General features: G+C 41.5%; 1 protein-coding gene across 2 annotated transcripts; it reads left to right on the top strand.

Moving 5' to 3' along the window:
* Window positions 1–7289: 7289 nt before the first annotated feature.
* On the top strand, window positions 7290–20618 carry C9H10orf53 (chromosome 9 C10orf53 homolog). Of its 2 annotated transcripts, XM_007962563.3 has the most exons (3): window positions 7290–7447; window positions 19636–19755; window positions 20414–20618. In XM_007962563.3, the coding sequence occupies exons 1-3, from the start codon at window positions 7351–7353 to the stop codon at window positions 20476–20478; spliced, it is 282 nt and encodes a 93-aa protein (XP_007960754.3). In that variant the 5' UTR covers window positions 7290–7350; the 3' UTR covers window positions 20479–20618. The 2 variants fall into 2 exon arrangements, with proteins under 2 accessions (XP_007960754.3, XP_072875644.1); XM_073019543.1 differs by lacking the exon at window positions 20414–20618 and having other exon boundaries at window positions 19636–19853.
* The last annotated feature ends 1281 nt before the right edge of the window (window positions 20619–21899 follow it).

Raw genomic sequence — 21899 nt, 5'->3', positions numbered from 1 at the left:
TAGCCAAGGAAGAGCCCCTTGACTCCCATGGGCCCTAAGACTACCATAGGGAGGTGCCTAAAGACCACACAACAGCATTGCTCCAAAGAGGGAGTTCATGCCAACTCCCATACACCTCTCCGAGTTCTAAGCAGCTATAACAAGGCACCATTTTGAGAGCCCAGTCCCCACCATACTGCATCCTGCTGGAGTCTCAACAGCCCCTGCATTTCCATATCCCCAGAGCCCCACTGACATCCCTTACCCATGGTCACCACTGCTGCTGGCTGCTGCTGTCAGGGCCAAAGCATGAGTCATTAGCAGTAACCCTGTCTCCCCTAGTAGCGGGGCCACCATGCATTTTCATGGACCCTGAGGACACGCTACTTCACCCACAGCCACTGCCCCCCATGGCAGGCTGCTGTCACTGGGTACTAAAGTGTGCCCAACTGGCAGCAACCCTATCTCCCCCAGCAGAGGGGTCCCCATGCATTTTCACACACTACAAGGACAGGCTCCCCTGCCCACAGCCATCACCTGCAGGCAAAGTGCATGCCCCCCAGCCATCTGCCTATAACTGCTGCCACTGAAAGTGACCCTGCTCTCCCAGCAGCAGGACTACAGCATAGCCAGTGCTGCCCAAACACAGGTACTCTGCTGGGAACCTGAAGATCACCCCACCCCTGCCCACCACATCCACTGCCCCCACACACAACTGGAGGTCCTGAGGACGGGCCCACCCAGCTCCATACCACCCCACCAGTTCCCAAGCACACCATCTGGGGACCTGACGATCACCCTGCCCAGTCCACCACCACTGACAACTAAGCACTCCTCCCAGGGACCTGTAAACAGACCCACTGAACCTGCCACAAATACCACAGCTGGCATCCACCCACACCATGCCACCTGCAGGACTGGAGACTGGCTCACTCAGCCCATCATAGCCACTGCCAACATCAGTATGGATTGCTTGGGAGTCAAAGGGTTGTCCCACTACATGCTACAGCCATTTCCCACACCATGTTCACTGCCTGGGGACATGAGGACCCACTTACCTCCCCAACCTACCGCAGCCAATACTGGCACCCAAGCAAGTCACCTTGCTTGGGAGGCCCCAAAATAGTCCTGCCTGTACCCACTAACACTGGTGTTAGGGTATGCCACCCTGGGACCCAAGGACAGGCCCATTTGACATTCCTGTCCCCAGTAAAACTTCACCACGGCCTCCATGAACAACTGCACGCTAAGCCACTGAAGAAATCACAAGCATTACCGATACTGTGTACAGCTAAAGAACTTAAACGAAGACTACACTTCTGTACCCCACCTAACCAACTGCCCTACCCAACACCATAGATACATCTTCAGGAAAAAGTCCTCTCCTACAAAAACAGACCCAAAATATTGGAAGAAGTGACTGTTAGAGAAGACGGACATATATCAATGCAAGGACAAAAAGAAAAAAAATACAGGAAAAAGCAAGAATATATGACATGTCCAAGGGACCACAGTAATAATTCTCCAGCAACAGGTTCCAATGAAAAAGAAATTTATAAAATACCAAAAAATATAATGATATCAAAGAAGCTCAGTGAGACACAAGAGAACAGAGATAGACACACAAAGAAATCAGAGAGACACTGCAGGATTTGAACAAAAAAGTTACCAAAGAGATAGCTATCATAAAAAGGAAAAACCAGAAATCCTGGAACTGAATAATTCATTGAATGAAATTTAAAAATATATATTTGAAAGCTTCAACAACAGATTATATCAAGAAGAAAAAAAAGAATTTCAGAACTTGAAGATAGGTCTTTTGAAAGAACTCAGTCAGACAAAAATAAATTTTAAAAGAACTTAAAAGAATGAACGAAGCCTATGCGACATATGGGAGACCATAAAGTAACCAAGTATATGAATGCTTGGTGCCCCAGAAGGCAAAGAGAAAACCCAAAGGGAGGAATAGAAAATACATTTAATGAAATAATAGCTGAAAACTTCCCTAGTCTAGTAAGATTTAGACAGCTAGATACAGGAAACTCAGAAATCCCAAACAGATAAAATTCAAAAAGTCTTCTCAATGGCACATTATAGTCAAACTGTTGAAAGTCAACGACAAAAAGAGAATCCTAAACACAATAAGAGAGAAGTATCCAGTCACTTATAAGGGATTTGCCATCAGACTAACAATGGATTTCTCTGCAGAAACCTTATAATCCAGGAGATAATGTAAAGATACATTCAAACTGCTAAAAGAAAAAAACTATCAACCAAGGATCCTACATCCAGCAGTTATCCTTCATAAATGAAGGACAAACAAAAGCTGAGGGAATTTATCACCAGTAGACATGCCCTACAAGAAATGCTTATGGGAGCCCTATACTTGAAAACAAAAGAATGATATCTATCGTCATGATGAAAACACATGAAAGTATAAAATCCACTAGCAGAGCAAACACACAAATAAGGGAAAAAAAGGACTCAAATGTTACTACTATGGAAAACCACCAAACCACAATGATAAACAATAAGAGAGAAAGAAAGGAAAAAAGAATATACAAAACAACCAGAAATCAATTAATAGAATGAAAAAATAAGCCCTTACATATCAACAATAACCTTGAATCTAAACATATTAAACTTCCTACATATATCTTCCTGCTAAAAGATATAAACTAGCTGAATGAATTTTTTAAATGACTAACTACATATTACCTAAAAGAAACTCAACTCACTTATAAAGATACACGTGGACTGAAAGTAAAGGAGTAGAAAAGATATTCCATGCAACAGAAACAAAAAGTGAGCAGAAGTAGCATACTTATAGCAGATAAAACAGACTTTAAGCCAAAAACAATAAAAAGAGACAAAGGAGGTCATTAAATAATGATAAATGCATCAATTTAGCAAGAAGATATAACAATTGTAAATATATATGCACTCAACACTGCAGCACCCAGATATATAAAGCAAATATTATCAGATCTAAAGGGAGAGAAGACTCCAGTACAGTAATAGTGGGTTGCTGAAGTCCCCCACACTCAGTATACAAAAAAAATTGGATTTAAACTGCACTTTAGACCAAATGGACCTAACATTTACAGAACATTTCACTCAACAGCTACAGAATATATACATCATTCTCATTAGCACATGAAACATTCTCCAAGACAGACTATATGTTAAAACACAAAACAAATCTCAAAAAAACCTTTAAAATTGAAATCATATCACGTATCCTCTCGGACCACGGTAGCATAAAACTAGACATCAACAAGAAGAGAAACTTTGAAAACCATATAAATACATAGAAATTAAACAACCCGCTCCTGAATGACCACTGGGTCAATGAAGAAATCAAGGAGGAAATAAAAAATTCTTGAAACAAGTGCAAATCAAGACAAAACATACCAAAATATAGAATACAGCAAAAGTAGTACTGAGAGGCAAATTTATAGTATTATAGTAACAAGTGTCTACATTTTTAAAAACAGTAGAAAGGTTTCAAATAAGCAATCTAATAGTACACCTCAAGGAACTAGAAAAGCAAGAACAAACCAAATCCAAAATTAATATAAGGAAAGAACTAATAAAGATCAAGGCAGAAATAAATGAAATAGAGATGTAAAAACAATACAAAAGGTCAACAACATGAAAAGCTGGTTTTTCAAAAAGATAAACAAAACTGATAAACTGTTAGCTATACTAACCAAGAAAAGAAGAGAGAAGGCCCAAATAAAATCAGAAACAAAAAAGGAGACATTACAACTAATACCACAGAAATACAAAAGATCATCAGAGACTATTGTGAACAACTATATGCTAACAAGCTGGAAAACCTAGAGGAAATGAATAAATTCATGGACACACACAACCAAGGTTCAATCAGGAAGCAACAGAAGACCTGAACAAACCAATAACTTGTAATGAGATTGAATCTGTAATCAAGTCTCCCAACAAAGAAAAGCCAAGGACTGGAAGGCTTCGCTGCCAAACTCTACCAAAATTACAAAGAAGAACCAATACCAATTATTCCAACTATTCCAAAAAATTGAAGAGGCAGAAATTCCTCCTAACTCATGCCACAAGGCAAGCATTACCCTAATACCAAAACCAGACAAGGACACACACCCAAAAGAGAAAACTACTGGCCAATATCCCTGATAAAAATAAATGCAAAAATCCTCAACATAATACTAGCAAATCAAATCCAACAACACATTAAAATGATAGTACACCATGATCAAGTGAGATTTATCCCAGGGTTGCAAGGATGGTTCAAACATGCAAATCAATAAACATGATACATCACATCAACTGAATAAAGGACAAAAACCACATGATCATCTCAATAGATGCAAATAAAGCATTTGACAAAATTCAACATCCCTCAACAAACTAGGTGTAGAAGGAACATACCTCAAAATAATGAAGCCCATATATGACAAATCCACAGCTAACATCATACTGAATGGGGAAAAGTTGAAAGCCTTTCTTCTTAGAACTGGAACAAGACAAGGATGTCCACTTTCACCTTTCACCATAATGCTGGAAGTTGTAGCCAGAACAATCAGATAACAGAAAAATAAAAGGCTTCAAACTTGGAAAAGAAGAAGTCAAATTGCTGCTCTTTGCAAATGACGTGATTTTACACCTAGAAAAATCCAAAGACTTATCAAAAAAACCTCTCAGATCTGATAAATGAATTCAGTAAAGTTATAGGATACAAAAGCAACCTACAGAAATCAGTAGCATTTCTATATAACATTAATGAACTATCTGAGAAAGAAATGGAAAAGGCAATCCCACTTAAAATAGCTATGAGAAACCAAACTACCGAGGAATAAATTTAACCAAGGAAATGAAAGACCTGTACAAGGAAAACTACAAAATATGTAAGAAAGAAATCGAAGATGACACAAACAATGGAAAAACATCTTATGCTCACGGATCAGAATAATTAACATTGTTAACATGGTCATAATACCCCAAGAAATCTGCAGATTCAATGCTATTCCTATCAAAATATCAGCATCTTTCCCAGAATTAGAAAAAATAATACTAAAATTCCTATGGAACCAAAAAGGAGCCCAAATAGCCAAAGCAATTTGATCAAAAAGAACAAAACAGGAGGCATTACTTTACCTAACTTCAAATATATTACAGAGCTATAGTAACAAAAACAGCATGGTATTGACAGAAAAACAGACACACAAGCCAATGGAACAGAATAGATAACCCAGAAATAAATCCACATATTTACAGCCAAACTGATTTTCAACAAAGGCATGAAGAACACACATTAGGAAAAAGACATATTCTTCAATAAAGGGTGTTAGGAAAACTGGATATCCTTATCCAGAAGAATGAAACTGAACTCCTATCTCTCACTATATACAAAAACCAACTCAAGACGGGATTAAAGGCTTAAATGTAAGACTCAAAACTATAAATCTACTAGAAGAAAACGTAGAGAAAACACTTTAGGACATTGGTCTAGGCAAAGATATGGCTAAGACCTCAAAAGCACAGGGAACAAAACCAAAAATATATGAATGAGACTATATTAAACTAAAAAGCTTCTGCACTACAATGAAAGCAATCATCAGAGTGAAGACAGAACCTGTCGTATGGGAAAAAATGTTTGCAAACTATTCATCTGATAAGGGATTATTATCCAGAATATATAAGAAACTCAAACAACTCAATAGTTAAAAAATAATAATAATAATCCCATTAAAAAAGTAGGCAAAGGACATGAATAGACTTTTCTCAAAAGAAGACACACAAATGGCCAACCGGTACCCACAAAAAAAATGCTCAACATCACTAATCATCATCACTAATCATTAGGGAAATACAAATCAAAACCACAATTAAATATCATCTTACCCTAATTAGAATGGCTATTACTAAAAAGATTAAAAATAACAGATGCTGGTGAGGATGCAGAGAAAAGGGAACTCATATTTCTTGGTGGGTGGGAATGCAAATTGTACAGCCATTATAGAAAACAGTATGGAGATTTCTCAAAAAACAAAAAATAGAACTACCATATGATTCAGCAACCCCACTATTGAGTGTCTGTCCAAAGCAAACAAATCAGTATATCAAGAGGATGAATAATGACATCATGTACAGTCCTGCCTTCCTCCATAGTCTGCTGGGTTCAGCTGTGTTGGTGAATTCAGTAGTTCTTGTCCGATGATGCAAAACTCTTAAGTGTTGGGAGAAATTATTTATGACCCATAATAATGTCAAACTTCTACTGATATAATTCCTCTATTTACCAATCGTGTATAAACCAATTCTCATCAAAGAAATATGTATCATAGAACATACTGTACACGTGGAGAGAATTAAAATACACAGTAGCATACTTTGGGAGAATTAGTGAGAAAGGGTTTTTTAAATCCTTTACTATTCAAAAGGAGGGTAAAAATATCAACTACAATTGAATATTTAGAAAATAAAGAAGTGCTGTAATTGCAAGGGTATTGCGATTGTTAGGTTGGGCTAATTGCTGTAATAAACAACCCCCAAAATCTCAGTGGTTATGGAATAAATGTTTCCTTCTTGCCTCGGTCACCAACAAATGTAGATGGGTGGGGTTCTATTCGGCTCAGCTACTCAGTGGTCCAGGTTCCTCCCACGTTTTGGGTCTGTCTCCCCAGGAACCTCCGGTCCTCCCTGGGATCCCATACCTGGCTACCGATAAGAAGGCGACAGACAGCAGGTGTGGAGGAGACTTTTAAGGAGCCATGCCTAGAAGTAGTGGATGTCTTTTATGTCCAAATTCCAATCAGCAGAGCTGAGCAACTAAAAGGGAATTGGACGAATTCACAGTTTTGGCCCCACCAAATAGCCTCACTGGTGACAGAACGGGAAGGGCGAAAAGAGGTAGGGGAAGAGGAATGATGAAAAAATACTCCCAATCAATCAAAAACAGGCAAGAAAATAGAAGAAATGCAAGAGTTTCCAATCCATACTACACCGCTGTCACTCTTGGGACCACAACTTGCCCTCCCTGAACCTCGGTTTTGTAAACAGAAAACATAAAATACTGACGAGGGATAGTAAACTGATTCAACCAGACAACGCAGGGAAAGTGCTTAGCACGCTGCCTGCCACGAACTTACTGTGCCTGGCTGCTGCTGTTATTTATCACTAACACTTGCCACAGCAGGTCGAACGCGCGCGTTTGCGGACGCTGAGGGTCACGTGAGCAGCTTGGGGCGGGGAGGATCCCCTACCGCCACTCCGGCCCCGCCCCGCGCGTAGCCACGCCCGCCCGCCAGGGCCGGAAGAGAGGTTGCTTAGCAGCGTGTGTTTCTCCTTAGCCTTGGCTGCGGCGGCGGAGGCCTGGCGATGCCCAAGAACGCAGTGGTCATCTTGCGGTATGGGCCCTACAGCGCGGCAGGCCTGCCGGTGGAGCACCACACCTTCCGCCTGCAGGGCCTGCAAGGTGGGCCTCCCCGTCCGCCGCGTTCGCCCCTGAGCGCCCCAGCCTCTGAGCATCCGTGCAGGTGGTGCCCCATGCCTAGGCCTTCCTGCCTCAGACTCCGACGAAGTGCTACCTCTCCAGGAAGTCTTCCCCAGGATGATGTAGCAACCTATGGCTTCCAGGGCTGGGCTAAAAGCGTGGAAACGCTCTTCTATCCAAGAGTGAGCTGTGAGCCCACCCAGTGCCCAGCAAATTACAGAAATTACCTCACTAGAAAAAATTACATAACCCTGCTTTAAGAATTGGGAAACTGAAGATCAAGAATATTAAGTGACTTTAACATGTCAAATGGCTGGGAAGTAGCATTACTGGGATTCCATCTCTTAATCGTTCGTGCAACAGACTTTTATTAAGCACCCAGTGTGTATTGGACACCCTTCCAGAGACTGAGGACACACTGTTAAACAGTGATAAATGTCTTTGAAGTAATCTCCTTGTTAACTGCTAAATGACAGTTGTGCCTAAGCTCTAACTGAGGCTAGGGTGGTGCCATGGGAACTAACCATAGTGGGACCTGTGACTACCCATAATGGGAGGGGAGAGGGAGAGGTCTGGCTGACTTCAGGAATGAAGGGTTGCAGACCCTGGCAGTGAGTGTTACAGCTCTTAGAGGTGGTACAGACCCAAGGAGTGAGCAGCAGCAAGACTTATTATGAATAGCAAAAGAACAAAGCTTCCATAGCATGGAAGGGGATGCGAGCAGGTTGCCGCTGCTGGCTCGGGAGGCCAGCTTTTATTTCCTTATTTGGCCCCACTCATGTCCTGCTGATTGGTCCATTTTTACAGAATGCTGATTGGTGCATTTACAATCCTCTAGCTAGACACAGAGCGCCGATTGGTGCATTTACAATCCTCTAGTTAGAAAAATTCTCCAAGTCCCTACCCAAACCAGAAGCCCAGCTGGTTTCACCTCTCACCTCCATCCCCAGCCCCTGGTAACCTGCAATCTACTTTGTAGTTTATTTCAGTTAGCATAATATTTCAAGGTTTATCCGTGCTACAGCATGTATTATAGTACTTTATTCCTTTTTGTGGCAGATATACCATATTTTGTTTATCCATTCATCTGTTGATAGACACTTGGGTTGTTTCCACCTTTCCGCTACTGTGAAGAGTGCTGTTATGAACATTGGTAAACAAATATCTGTTTGAATCCCTATGTTTCAAGGGAGTGAAATTGCTGAGTCATATGGTAATTACATATTTAACTTTTTGAGGAACGACCAAACTGTTTTCTGAAGCAGCTGCACCATTTTACATTCCCACTAGCAATGCACAAGGATTTCAATTTTCTTTGGTTTTAATTTATAGCCATCCCAGTAGGTGTGAAATGGTAACTTGTGGTTTTCACTTAAATTTCCCTAATGATTGGTGATGTTGAACATCTTTTCATGTGCTTATTGACCATTTGTATGTCTTTGGAGAAATGTCTGTTCTTTGCCCATTTTTTAAATTCGGTTGCACTTTTTTTGTTACTGAGTTGGAAAATTTATTTAGATATTCTGAATATGAGACCCTTAATAGATAAATGATTTGCAAATATTTTCTCCCACTCTGTAAATTAGCTTTTCACTTTCTTGACACTGTCCTTTGCTGCACAAAAGTTTTAATTTTAATGAAGTCCAATTTATCTGTTTTTTTCTTATGTTACCTGTGATATGTTGTTTAAGAAACCATTGTCTGCTGGGCAGAGTGGCTCACACCTGTAATGCCTGCACTTTGGGAGGCTGAGACAGGTGGATCACTTGAACCCAGGAGTTCAAGACCAACCTGGTTTGAAGTTCAAAACCAGCCTTTTTTTTGTAGAAACCAGCCATCTCTATAGAAAAGACAAAAATTAGGTGGGTGTGATGGCACGCACCTGTAGTCCCAGCTACTCAGTAGGCTGAGGTAGGAGGATCGCTTGAGCCCTGGAGACCAAGGTTGCAGTGAATCAAGGTTGTGCCACTGCACTCCAGACTGGGTGACAGAGCAAGAGACTCTGTCTAAAAAAAAGAAAGAAACCATTGTCAAATCTAAGATTATGCAGATTTGCCCCTATGTTTTCTTCTAAGAGTTTTATAATTCCTAAATTTAGATCTTTGACCCATTTTGAGTTAATTTTTGTATATGGTGTAATGTAAGGGTCCAAATTCATTCAAAAGATATTCATGTGGATATCCAGTTATCCCAAGACCTTTTGTTAAAGAGACTGTTCTTTACCCATTGAATGGTCTTCGCACCCATGTCAAGAATCAACTATTCATTCATATCAGTCATTGTGAACTTTTATTTCTAGGCTCTCAATTCTATTCCATTGCTCTATATGTCTATCCTTATGTCTGTATCACATGATTTTGATTACTGTAGCTTTCTAGTAAGTTTTGAAATCAGGAAATGTGAGTCTTCCAACTTAGTTTTTTCTCAAGATTGTTTTATCTATTTTAGGTACCTTGCAATTCCCTGTGAATTTTAGGATAGGTTTTCCCACTTCTGCAAAAAACACCATGGGGAATGTTATAGGTATTGCATAGAATCTGTATAATCCTTTGGGTAGTATTGTTATTTTAACAATGTTAAGCCTTTTAGTCCATGCACACAGGATACATTTTTATTTATTTAGATCTTCCTTAATTTCTTTTAGCAACTTTTATAGTTTTCAGTGTATAAGACTTGCACCTAATTGTTTGCATATATTCCTAAGTGTTTTGTTCTTTTAAATACTATTATAAATGGAATCGTTTTCTTTATCTCCGTTTTAGATCAATCATTGCTAGTGTGTAGAAATACAACTGCTTTTGTATGTTAATTTTGTTAATTTCTTCAACTTTGTCAATTTCATTTATTAGCACTAACAACTTTTTTTTTAAGAACACTAGCAGTTTTGGGATATAAGATCATGCAATCTGCAAATAGAGGTAGTCTTCTTCCTTTCCAATTTAGATGACTTTTATTTCTTTTTCTTGCCTAATTTATCTTTCTGGTACTCCTAATACTATGTTAAATAGAAGTGGCAAAGGTGGGGCATCCTTGCCTTGTTCTTGATCTTAGGGGGAAAACGTTTAGTGAGCCTCCTTCAATCAGTTGAAGGCCTTAAGAGAACAAATGTTGATGTTTTTCAAACAACAAGGGACTCTCCCCAAGACTGCAACATAGAAACTCTACTTCTATCTGTAGTCTAGCCTGTGAACCATTTCCTCAAAATCTCTCTCTCTCTCTCTCTCTATAGATAGATAGATAGACAGATAGATAGATAGATAGATAGATTTATAATTAAAATTATATGAACAAAATGAGAATATCAATAAAGAGAAATTCTAAAAAGGAACCAAACAAGTCATATAGTTCATATAGTATGTTTGTGTGTGTATATATATACACACACACACACACACACACGCATACACACACAGATGGTCCCTGACTTACAATTGTTTGACTTACGATTTTTGACTATATGCTGATGCTTTCAGCTGTGTACATTAATGGTGAGTACCCATACAACCCCATTCTGTTTTTCACTTTCAGTGTAGTATTCAATAAGTTATGTAAAATATTCAACATTTTATTGTAAAATAGACTTTGTATTGGATAATTTTGCCCAACTGTAGGCTAATGTAAGTGTTCTGAGCGTGTTTAAAGTAGACTAGGCTAAGCTATGATGTTCAGTATGTTAGGTGCCCTAAATGCATTTTTAACTTACAATATTTTCAACTTACGATGAGTTCATCAAGACTTAAGTTCATTGTGAGTTAAGGAGCATGTGTATATATGTATAATATATATATATTTGTGTATGTATATGTACACACACACACACACACAGAGTCACACACGTATTTATTTTATTGGTTCTCTTTCTCTGGAGAATTCTGACCAATACAACAGGTTCTTGTTTTTTCCTTTCTGCACTTTAAATATGTATCCCACTGCCTTCTGGCCTCCATGGCTTCTGGTGAGAAAGCTGATAATCTTACAGAGAATCTGTGTGTGATGAGTCATTTCTTTCTCACTGCTTTCAAGATTCTCTCTTTGTATTTTGACAATTTGTTTCTAATGTGTCTTAATATAATACTCTTCGAGTTTATTCTGCTTGGAGTTGGTTGAGCTTCTTGGGTAGGTATTTTCATGTCTTTCATCAAATTTGGGATGTTTTCAGCCATTATTTCTTCAGATATTCTTTCTGTCCCTTTATCTATTTCCTTTTCTCCTGGGACTTCCACTAGGTATATGTTGTTATACTTGAGGGCATCCCACAGGTCTCCAGGGCTGTTCATTTTTCTTCATTCTTTTTCCTTTCTACTCCTCAGACTGAGTAGTCTCAATTGCCCTGTCCTCAAATTTGCTGATTTCATCTGCTTACTCAAATCTGCTGTTGAATCCGTGTAGTACATTTTTCATTTTAGTTATTATACTTTTCAACTCCAGGACTTGTTTGATTCCTTTTTAGAATTTCTCTTTATTGATATTCTCAGTTTGTTCATACATCATTTTTCTAATTTCTTTTAGTTCTTTGTCTCTGGCTTCCTTTGGCTCTTTGAGCATATTTAATATAGTTGATTTAATGTAAGTCCAATGCCTGGGCTTCCTCAGAAACAGTTTCTGTTAATTAATTTTTTCCTTTGCATGGCCCATACTTTCCTAATTTTTTGTATGCTTTGTGATTTTGTGTTGAAAACTGGACATTCAAATATTATAATGTATAATTTCTGGAAATCAGATTCCCCTCCTTCCCCAGAGCTTGCCATTCCTAACTGTTGAAGGCTTAGCTTGTGGTCAGTGTTTTGACTAAAGATTTCTTGAATGCAAGGAGCTTTAAAATCAAACAAACAAAAACCCTCTCCCATTATTTGTGTATTTGCTCCATTTTGAGACACTCCTATAAAACTTGGCTAGGCTGTTTACAATTTTGCCTCAGCCTTTACTTCCTGCTTTCACGAACCTATAGATCAGCCAGTGATGAAATTGCAGGATCTTCATGGTCTTTTTTGAGCGTGCATCCTGATCTGAGCCTGTACTGACTTTCTAAATTCCCCAGTATACATGGGTGCTTTTGAATGCCCTAATTTTTCAAAGAAACTCTGTCTAGATTTTCTCTTAGGCTTTATGAGATCTGTTGTGTGTCTCAACTGTAATCTTTTACCCAGGCAGCTGCAGGTTTTTCATTTGCCTTACAATGTTTGTGAGCACTGCCCACAGCTTTTCCACCCTGTGTGAATTCCAAGTTAGGCAAACAAACACAAGTGCCTTGATTCAGTTCTTCAGGAAGCCCACAGATGGCTTAGAACAGACAAACACAGTAATCTGTAAATAAGGTCCACTCTGCTCCCTCTGGAATCAAGAACCAGAGTCCCATACTGGGAACACAGGCTGCTGTCTTCAAGACTGCCACCAGGTCAGGGAAGAGGTGCGGCAAGGGCAGGCAAATATGCCACAAAGCTTTCCTACCATTTTAAAGCTACCTTTTCTTTGATTCAGTATTCACTTGGTTGCTGTAGACTTTTGACCATTTTCTAGAGTTTTGACAATGTTGGTTCTGACCATTTCTGGGTTTGTTTTTTTGTTTGTTTTTGTGTATCTGCAGAGGAATGGGAATTTGGAGCTGTCTGCTCCGCTGTTTTGTGGAAGTTTTATGTTCCTTGCTCCTCCCACAACCAGGATGATTGTAGGAGTTCCATTAGATCATTTATATACCAAAATTTTTATTAAAGCAGAATGCATAAGTGAACGTTTTGTTATAATATACAACTTAACAGTATTGGGGGAAACTCCCCATCTAGTTTGTCCACAAATCCTGTCAGCTTTACTTGTCGCCTCTCCCTGGTCACTTATCTCCTGCCTACATTCTTGGCACTTCTGGCAGAGAGATGGCATGAGCAGAGGATAAGCACAGGGACTCTGAAGTCAACACCTACAGTTTGAATTGGGCCCCACCATTTAGTAGCTTTGTAGTCAAGGTGAAAATCAAGTGGTTTTACCTTTATGAGCCTCAGTTTCCTTGTTTGTAAAAGAGGAATGTGAATCCCTGCGTCACCGATGTGAGATTCTGATGAGCAAGTGCATGTAAAGTAATGAACTCCATGACTGCACACAGTAAGGGCTCTGCAAGAATTAATTCTTATTGTTCCTGAGGAAGGTTTATTGAGAACGGGGGGTGCAGGCAGCCTGGGCACTTCTGGGGAGCAGCAGGCTATTGGGTCTGGTTGGAGGAGGATGTGCAACAAGGGAGTCCAGCCTGTCTCATCCTTGGCAACAGGAAGCCAGCGAAGGTTCTTGAGCTAAAGGATGATGAAATCAGGGATGTACCTTAAGAGTCCAATTTTGGAAGAAGAAATTTAAGAAGGAGAAGTGGCAGGGTGTGGGGTGGAATGAGCTATTAAGAAATATTAAGCCAGTGGCTAGAAATTACATTCTGGAGTTTGGAAGAAAGATGAAGGCAGGAGATTTGAGTCAAGAGTAGCTATGACTTTAAATGACATCTATATGCTGATGAACTTCCAAATTTATGTCTTTAATCAGGACCTGTCGTTGCCACTGGCATGTTGAATAGGCATCTTAGACTTAGTATGCCCCAAATTTCCAGCTAGACTCCTAGCACTCACCCCCACCAGCAGCTCTGCCCACTTCCCCTCTCCACTGCTCACAGCAGCTCCATCTTGCAGTTACTCAGGCCTGACACCCTGCAGGCACCTCTCGCTCCTCTCTTTCCCGCACACTCCCTGTTTAGTCTGTCAACACAATTTGTCAGCTTTGCCCTCGAAGTACACCCAGAATTAATCCCTCTTAGGCCTCCTGACTACCCCCTCTGCATTTTTTGTCCACCCGCCATCATCTCCTGCCTGGATTACTGCCATGGCCTCCTGACTCCGTTCCCTGCGACCCTCATCTGCTTGCAGTCTGTTCTCAGCACCACAGCCAGCTGATACTGGTAAACCTGAATCACAGCACGGCCTTTACCCCTGAGAACATTCCAGGGGCCCCCAGCTCACTCAGGGGGGAAGCCAAAGGCTCACATGGCCCCCTAGGCTCCTCATAGCCCTCCAGGCTCCTTATAGCCCCTCTGATCTCACCCCCTCCTGCTTCTGCCTATCCTCTCCCTGGCCAGCTGCTGCAGCCACAGCCACCTCCTGCAGTCCTTCAGTGCTCCTAGCCAGCACCCACCTTGGAGCTTCACAGCTACTCTGCCTGGAACGCTCTTTCCCACGTGGTTTTCAGCTTCATTCTCTCAGTCTCAAGATATTCCTCAAAAGTCACCTTCATGGGCAGGCCTTCCTTGGACATCCCGCCAAAAACGTCAACACTTCCCTCTGCCTGCCTCTTCCTGCTCTCCCTTCCCTCCTTATTTCTTCTTCGTGCTCGTGATTACCTACCTCAGCACGCACTCACCTGTATACCTTGTTACCCTTCTCCCCCACCTGGAGGCATGCTTTGAGGAGGGAAGGGGCAGGGGTTCTTGTCTGGTTCTGTTCTCTGCTGGGTCCCAGCCCAGAGCTGTGCCTGGCATATTGTAAGAATAAACCTTAGTTAAGAAAATCAACCTGCATGAAGCCGAATGCTAGAACCACAGGAGGCGAGACTGCAGAGGAAGCAAGGAAAGATGGGACTGGAGATGGCAGGACGACGAGACAGCCCCCCTGAGGGCAAGGTGTGTTAAGAGGAGCAGCCTGTGGAGGAGCAGGCGCAGACTGAGGAGAGAACTGGAGGCATAAGGGAGCAGGTGATGGCATTTCGAGAAGAAAATGACCAGTGGGCTCCAAACTATTGAGCAGAGGTGATTTCTAGGGAGAGAAGAATTCATGGCTGATTAAAGACTGAGAAAAAGAGTATTTTCCTAATTTACCCTCAGCAGGAGAGTAAATTGAACTGTCATCCTAGAGGACAACTTGTCAGTGTCTGTTAAAATGTGATCATATACTGTAGAATCCAGCTGTTCCATTTCTCAGTATCTTCCTTATAAAAGAAAAAACAAACCTCACGCACGCACAAGGATGCACGCTGTGAATGTTTTCTACAACATTCTCAGTGATAGCGAAAAATTGGAAACAACCAGAAAAAGGAATGACTAAATAAATTGTAGTGCATACATCATGTAAAATGCTACACAGCACTGAAGAAGAACGCAGCCGCTCCATGTGTGACAGGACTGGGGCACACGATGCAGTGCGAAGGGAACAAAGCGTGGTCTTGAATGCCGTGGTCTTACTGCCACTGAAAAAGACAGAGGGAGAGAAGAATTAGGGGTGATTTTTAAAATTTTGTCCTTTTCTATAATTTTAAAGTTTTTTTTAAAAAAAAAACTATGAATCTGCATTACATTGATAACTTGATTTTTTAAATTTAGAGTTCAAAAAACATATTTGTTTTTACCATCAAAAGTACTTTAAAGAACCAAGAAAGGAGGTGGGTCCAAGAGGGGTGGGGAGCTCTGGGAAGCTATTGAATTGCGATGGTTTCCTGACCTCTGGGAGGGCAGGCTGTGGACCTGGTGAGCTGAAGGCTTCCCTGCAGGAGGTGGGCGGGTAGAAACACAGCAAAAAGGAAGGCAGCAGGCGCAGGCGGCACTTCCCACAGTAGGGGAGGGGAAGAGTATTTGGAGAAGAGCAAGAGAAGCATTTTTATGGCTGAAGGAGACTTGAGGGTTGCAAGGTATCAGTAGGTGGTTGATTTGTAAAGTCAGTTCTGTATATCGATGAATGATAAGTCATGTAATACCTGCAGCCAACAAGGGCAAGGGTGTTCACCGCAGCGAAGCAGGGAGCATCTGCACCCCCCACAACTGTAGACCCAGCAGGCAGAGAGTGGTACCTTTGCAGGCCCTCCTCTGTAAAATCTGCATCTGAATTCTGTGTTTCTTTTAAAATTACAGCTCTTTATCATTTCCCGAAGCCCTGCTGGCTTTAGAAATAGGCCTGATCTTTTCTGAACTTACTATGCCTTTAGCAATCTGAAAATTTTTGTTCTCTCTTTATTATCCATGAATTATAATAACTCAGCAAAATGTTTCCACTATGACCTCAATGCTGGTGAAGCTAAACTAATGCTTAACAAAAAGTTCTAAGTAATTTCCCTGGCCACGCTTGCCCCTTGCATGCTGTACTTAAGTTTGCCAAATGACCCACTCAAAGGGCTTGGAAGGAATTGAAACCAATCCAGAAAATAGAATCCACCCTACATAGCTGAGACACCCTGTGTGCCATTCTCCTGTGCTAGCTATGCATCGGCGGCCCTCGCTCGTGGGCGTGAGTATGCCTCTGTGCTGAGTAGAGGAGGGAGAGCGGTCTGTTTACCTTTACTTCCTGACCAGTGGCATTTAAATCATTCGCAGATGGTGCACAATTCCACCAGCACCGGCAAGAAGGGAGCCTTTTCCATGTCCCTTTCGTTTATTTAGATCCCCCTTGAAGAATGAGGTGCCACTTCAAAGAGGCAAGCGGGCTGCAGGTGGCCTTATAGCTTCTGGTTGATTTATGCTGGAGTTTACCCACTGCCTTTGCACAGGCTTTGTTTCAGGGAGTATATTTATCTGACCTTTCTTTGACTAGACAACCCCACAGCAGCTCATGGGAGGAAATGGGTGCTCCATTTAGAGAGGTGGCATTTGGATGAGCTGCAGGAATTCCGGGGTGTCTAGTGTTTGATCCCTTAAGCCTGCACTGGCCACCTTAGAGCCAGCTCAACACCTCCCAGAGTGATGGGAAGGGAGTGTCCTGGGGCTGAATATTCAATGTAGACTCTGAGGCAGCTTGTCACTTTAGCAAGAATCAGACTTAGGTCACTCTGTGGGTCAAAAAGTGTCGTGGGCAGTGCCCAGGGCCATTCTATGTTTGCTTCTTCAGTGAGCCTGTATTAAAACCAGGCACTTGGAGAGAATTCTGGTCAGTGAGGAAGACACGTGCCCTTTAAGACCATGAGAGCCTGTACTTTGCGCCGCTGTAGAGGGCAGAGTGAGGAGTGGTGTGTCTCTTAAGAAGGCTTCTTCCTGTTGGACTTAGTTTGCCCGAAGATGAGGTGGACCCTCACTATTCAGCACCCCTCAACTCTATAGGGTGAGTGATTCGGTGGATCAAATACTGTTTCTGAGCTACACCATGCCATGTAAGTGCCACTGTCCTCTTAAAATGAACTCCAAGCTCAGATGTCACATGAGGCTCAGTCAGCAGGCCCTGTAGGAGGGCCAGGGGCAGGTTACAGCGTGCTTGCCTCCTGGGGCCTCCTCCCATAGGGCTGCTCCTCGCTCACAGTCCATGCACCCTCACTTCTCCAGGCCTTAGAGAGTTGGCACTGGATTTTAACTGCAGAGTGGCAGCACCTTGCCTCACAGGTGGGGGTGGAGGGCTGGTGTAAGGTGGGAATGGAGAAGCTGTTTTGCTCCTGATTTCTTCCTGTCAAATTGAAGTCCATCCTCCAGGAGTGTCGTCAGACAAATGCAGCTTCCCCGTCCTGAGGGGTTGCTGCTGAGGGAGCGTGGGATCCCAGAAATCTCTGCACATGGACTGCCTTTATGTCTCCCTAGATGATCAGCTGCCTTTCCACACGAGCTGGACCACTTCATTTAAACAAGTCATGGGTCCAAGCTGAGTGTCTTCTTCAAAGACGTTTAAGAACAAAACACTTAAACAGGATACAATAAATATGCCAACGAAAAAGATGCAACCATTTTTTAGAGACGGATTAGCTGACGCGGGTCAATTAGGGCCACCTCTGGGTACCCAGGGAGTGCTGTCTTGTTAATGGAGATCCTTGCTGAGTCTTTTTCTGAAGTTCCTTTCCAGAAGTGAAATTAAAATTGCAGAATTAAAATGTTCACAGTTGGGGCTGGATGTTCTTGAACTGATTGAAGGATGAAGAAGTGGACACACCAACATTTTGAAACAGCAATTGTCTCTGTAATTAAGTGCAATTAACTGACATAACTGTTTGCTTTACTCCGTGTAAAACTGATTGAAATGGCAAGACTTTAAAGAGTATGCCCCCGTCTGTTTTCTCTTTCCATCCTAACCAAAATTCTCACCAACATATGAAGACCAACAAAGGTAATGATCGGCACACTCACTCTAATATTGATGTTATAGGATAAATATATCCAGGAAACTGGAGAGAAATACATTGGAAAAAATAGAGCTCTAGGCTGTCTAATGTACATCATTTCATCTAAGCCACACACCTTTGCATTTCCACAATAAAAAGATTAAATCCAACAATTATTCCATGACTGATCTCTGGGGAAGGAACCATTGAATGTAAGTGATAACCAAAATGCAGATTCCAAAGGTAAGAATAAAAGTTACTTCATTAACTTTTCTAAATAACTTTTTTTTCAGATTATTATAGGCAATCTGGAAAATGCTGAAAGAATAAAGAGAAAAAAATTTCCCATAATCTCACCACAGACAGATATTCAATGGGTATTTTCTTCATCGTTACGTACATATTTGAATTCATATTGACTATATATTTTAAACATGTATTATACATATTTGCATCCTAAGTTTTTGCTTATATTGCAAGTATTTTTCTTGCCATTAAAAAAGTTCATAAACATTTTTATAAATGTCCAAATGGACGTTCCACCATTTATTTGGCCATCCTCTCATTATTGGATATATAAGTTATTCACAGTATTTTGCTATCATAATAATAGAGAAAAGACATCTTGTTGCAAAAATCTGCCTGTATTGTTTTATTTTTTTCTTTGGGAAGGTTTCTTTTAAGTGTAATTTCCTGGACTAAAGGTTAGAATCATTTTTTGAGGCTTTTGGTAGGTATTGCCAGATTGCCCTCCAGAAGGTGCTCAATGTGTACTTCCATCAGCAGGGTAAGAAGTTGCCTATTCCCCCGAGTCTTCTCCAGCACTGAGTGTGGTCTCTATGAGATTGAGCCTCTGGAAAGCCCAATAGCCCTTTACTAGAGAAAGCTCATTGTTTAACAGATCACTTTGGTGTGGGACAAATAGCAACTGAAACCTGAATTACTCAGGCCTCTGGCTGTGCTTCCCAGCAAAGGTGAGGGCACCTGAGACCAGCACCCAGAAAGTGCCTACCAGGGCAGTTAAGTGATACCCATGAGCAGCTAGATGACAGACAAACTACTGTCATCATGAAGACTGCTACCAATCAGGTTAGTTTGAAGTCTGACCCCATGTCACTCACCTCCTTTTCTGTCCTTCCCAGCTGTGTTGGCCAGAGATGGACACAAGGTAATCCTAGAGAAGATAGAAGACTGGAATGTGGTGGAACTCATGGTGAATGAAGAAGTCGTCTTCCACTGCAACATTAAGGACTTGGAGTTCGGTAAGCCCTTTAGCGACATTTCCAGCCAGAATTTTGCCTCCTCTGAGGAGTCCCTCAATTTCCAGTTGAAATGATCAGTATGTCATGCCTGGATTCAAATTGGGTTTCTTTCTGAGGCTGAAACTTCTACTGAAAGCCCTGTGCTTTCAGTGGCACACACAGGAGAACATCCAAAACCACACAGTAAAGTGTGTGATGCTTTGAGTCTTCCCAAACATTGGAAACAGCAGAGGAAGGAAAATGAAGTGAAGCCCTGGACTTCAAGGGATGTGATGGAATTAAGGGATAACAGTTTTTTTTTGTACTTTAATAATATACATTCTATTATTATTTGCTTTTGAAGCTGCTTTTGTTTCACTTGTTTATTCTATCCTGACTTGCTAAGATAATTTGAGTTGATATGCCAGCAGTGCATGACACTATCAGCAACATTCACGTGATGTCTTTGTCCTGGAGAGCTTCTGGCCTGGCAGGCTGGCACCGTGCATGCCTCTCTGTGCTCAGAAGTTAAAGCTTTGCAATTCACTAATACTCTATTAACATTTTACCAGCCCGTGGCCTTTGAAAATGCACTCTGAGTGGAAGCCATAGGTATGTCTGATATGATAACAAATTGTATATAAACCTGACCAAAAGACAATTATATCTATTTCCCTAGGAGGCGATGGTAAACTAGACCCACTGTGTGAAAAGGCCAGGATAGCCGTGCTGAACTCCTACTGATCTCCTCATGGAACAGGCATCTCAAGTCGGCAGAACAGCAGCTGCCCCAGCCATTCTATGATACAGGGAGAAGTGGCTGTGCTGCAATGTGGACACTGGGCTCTACTAGTCAGAGCAGGGCAACTTGGGCCTGACCTCCAGCTTACACAGCCTCAGGAATCTCACCCGGCTGCACAGGAGCTCACAGAAATAATAAAAACCACATCATTTGTAACATCTCTCAATCCCAACCCATAGGGAGAGCCCTCCAATATCAGGTACACATTGAGCTGAAGGAAACAATAAAATGCAATCAAATAACAAGGTGCCATTCCTGACTAATAACACATAGTTGCCAGAAGCATCTGAGATTCCATTGTTTAGTACTCAAATTGCTCAGAACAGGTAAAATTAAAGAGAGGTTGGGGGAAGGGTGGGAATAAAGGCTTTTGAAAGTCTGAACCAAAAGCAAATGTTAATATTTGGAAACCTTGTTATTCCTACAGATTTATTTCGACTCCTGAGGGAATATTTTAAATTGCTGATATAAAATTAGCTGAAATCAAATCTTCAGTTACTCTCATCTAAAACAAGAAAATGACCTGCCTTCTTTTGCATTAAGATTGTCTAAGGAGGGCACGAAAGAGTCCTTGGCAGAATGTGAGATGGTTCCCTGGTCCCTCTGGAGTAGAACACCGCCCCACAGAGTTAAAGAGGGTTTTCGCTATGTTCAGTGTGAAAATCAGTCTTGTCAAAGTGATATTTTTACTTTCCAGTCTTACGCACCAATGTGTGGTATACATTCTTAACTATAGAGTAACGGAGAGGGGGAAATGCAGATACTGATCGAAAGACGTCAAATGGGAGGTCATGGTAAGAAGGCCTCACACCTATGAGAGAAAACCAGATTCCGTAACAGAAGACTCTGGACCCAGGGCACCTGTGCTGAAGGAGCAGGGCCTTCAGGATCGCTCAGAGAGCTGCAGCCTTGCCCCCTCTGAGAACAGTCCTAACCATTGCCCCAGGCAACCTCAAACCCTCCTGCACCCCAGAACTTCAGAGGCCACCGGGGACCATAAAACTGCTTTCACAAGTTCTTTCTCACACAGGACAAAGTAGGGGATATAATTTTTAAAACCCCAGCCCAAGCTTCACTTGTCAGCGTTAATTCAGGGATTGTGAATCACTTAGAACTCTATGGAAGAGTTCTAAGTTCTAAGAGTTCTATGCTTAAACTCTATATTTAAGCATCTCCTTACTGTGAAACTGGGGCTTAAAAAAGATTCTTCCTCCCAGTATCTGGTGCCGGTTTTCACATATCTTTTGTAACCCTAGATTTAGTCCCTTTTTGTCAAAGACCAGTTTAAGTTACTATAGATGTAGCATTCAATCTTTGTTTCAATATAACATTTTGCTACAAGAGAAATCCATTCTTGTTAAAG

Source organism: Chlorocebus sabaeus, chromosome 9 (genome assembly GCF_047675955.1).
Source record: "Chlorocebus sabaeus isolate Y175 chromosome 9, mChlSab1.0.hap1, whole genome shotgun sequence".
In the NCBI taxonomy this organism is placed as follows: domain Eukaryota; kingdom Metazoa; phylum Chordata; class Mammalia; order Primates; family Cercopithecidae; genus Chlorocebus; species Chlorocebus sabaeus.
This window is presented reverse-complemented; position numbering and strand designations above follow the sequence as displayed.

What these genes read in the sequence shown, in the direction of transcription:
- C9H10orf53 (XM_073019543.1), top strand. Translation starts at nt 7,351, where the DNA reads ATGCCCAAGAACGCAGTGGTCATCTTGCGGTATGGGCCCTACAGCGCG. An exon ending in CCGCCTGCAGGGCCTGCAAG is followed by an intron (nt 7,448 to 19,635) that starts GTGGGCCTCCCC and finishes TGTCCTTCCCAG; the next exon opens with CTGTGTTGGCCAGAGATGGA.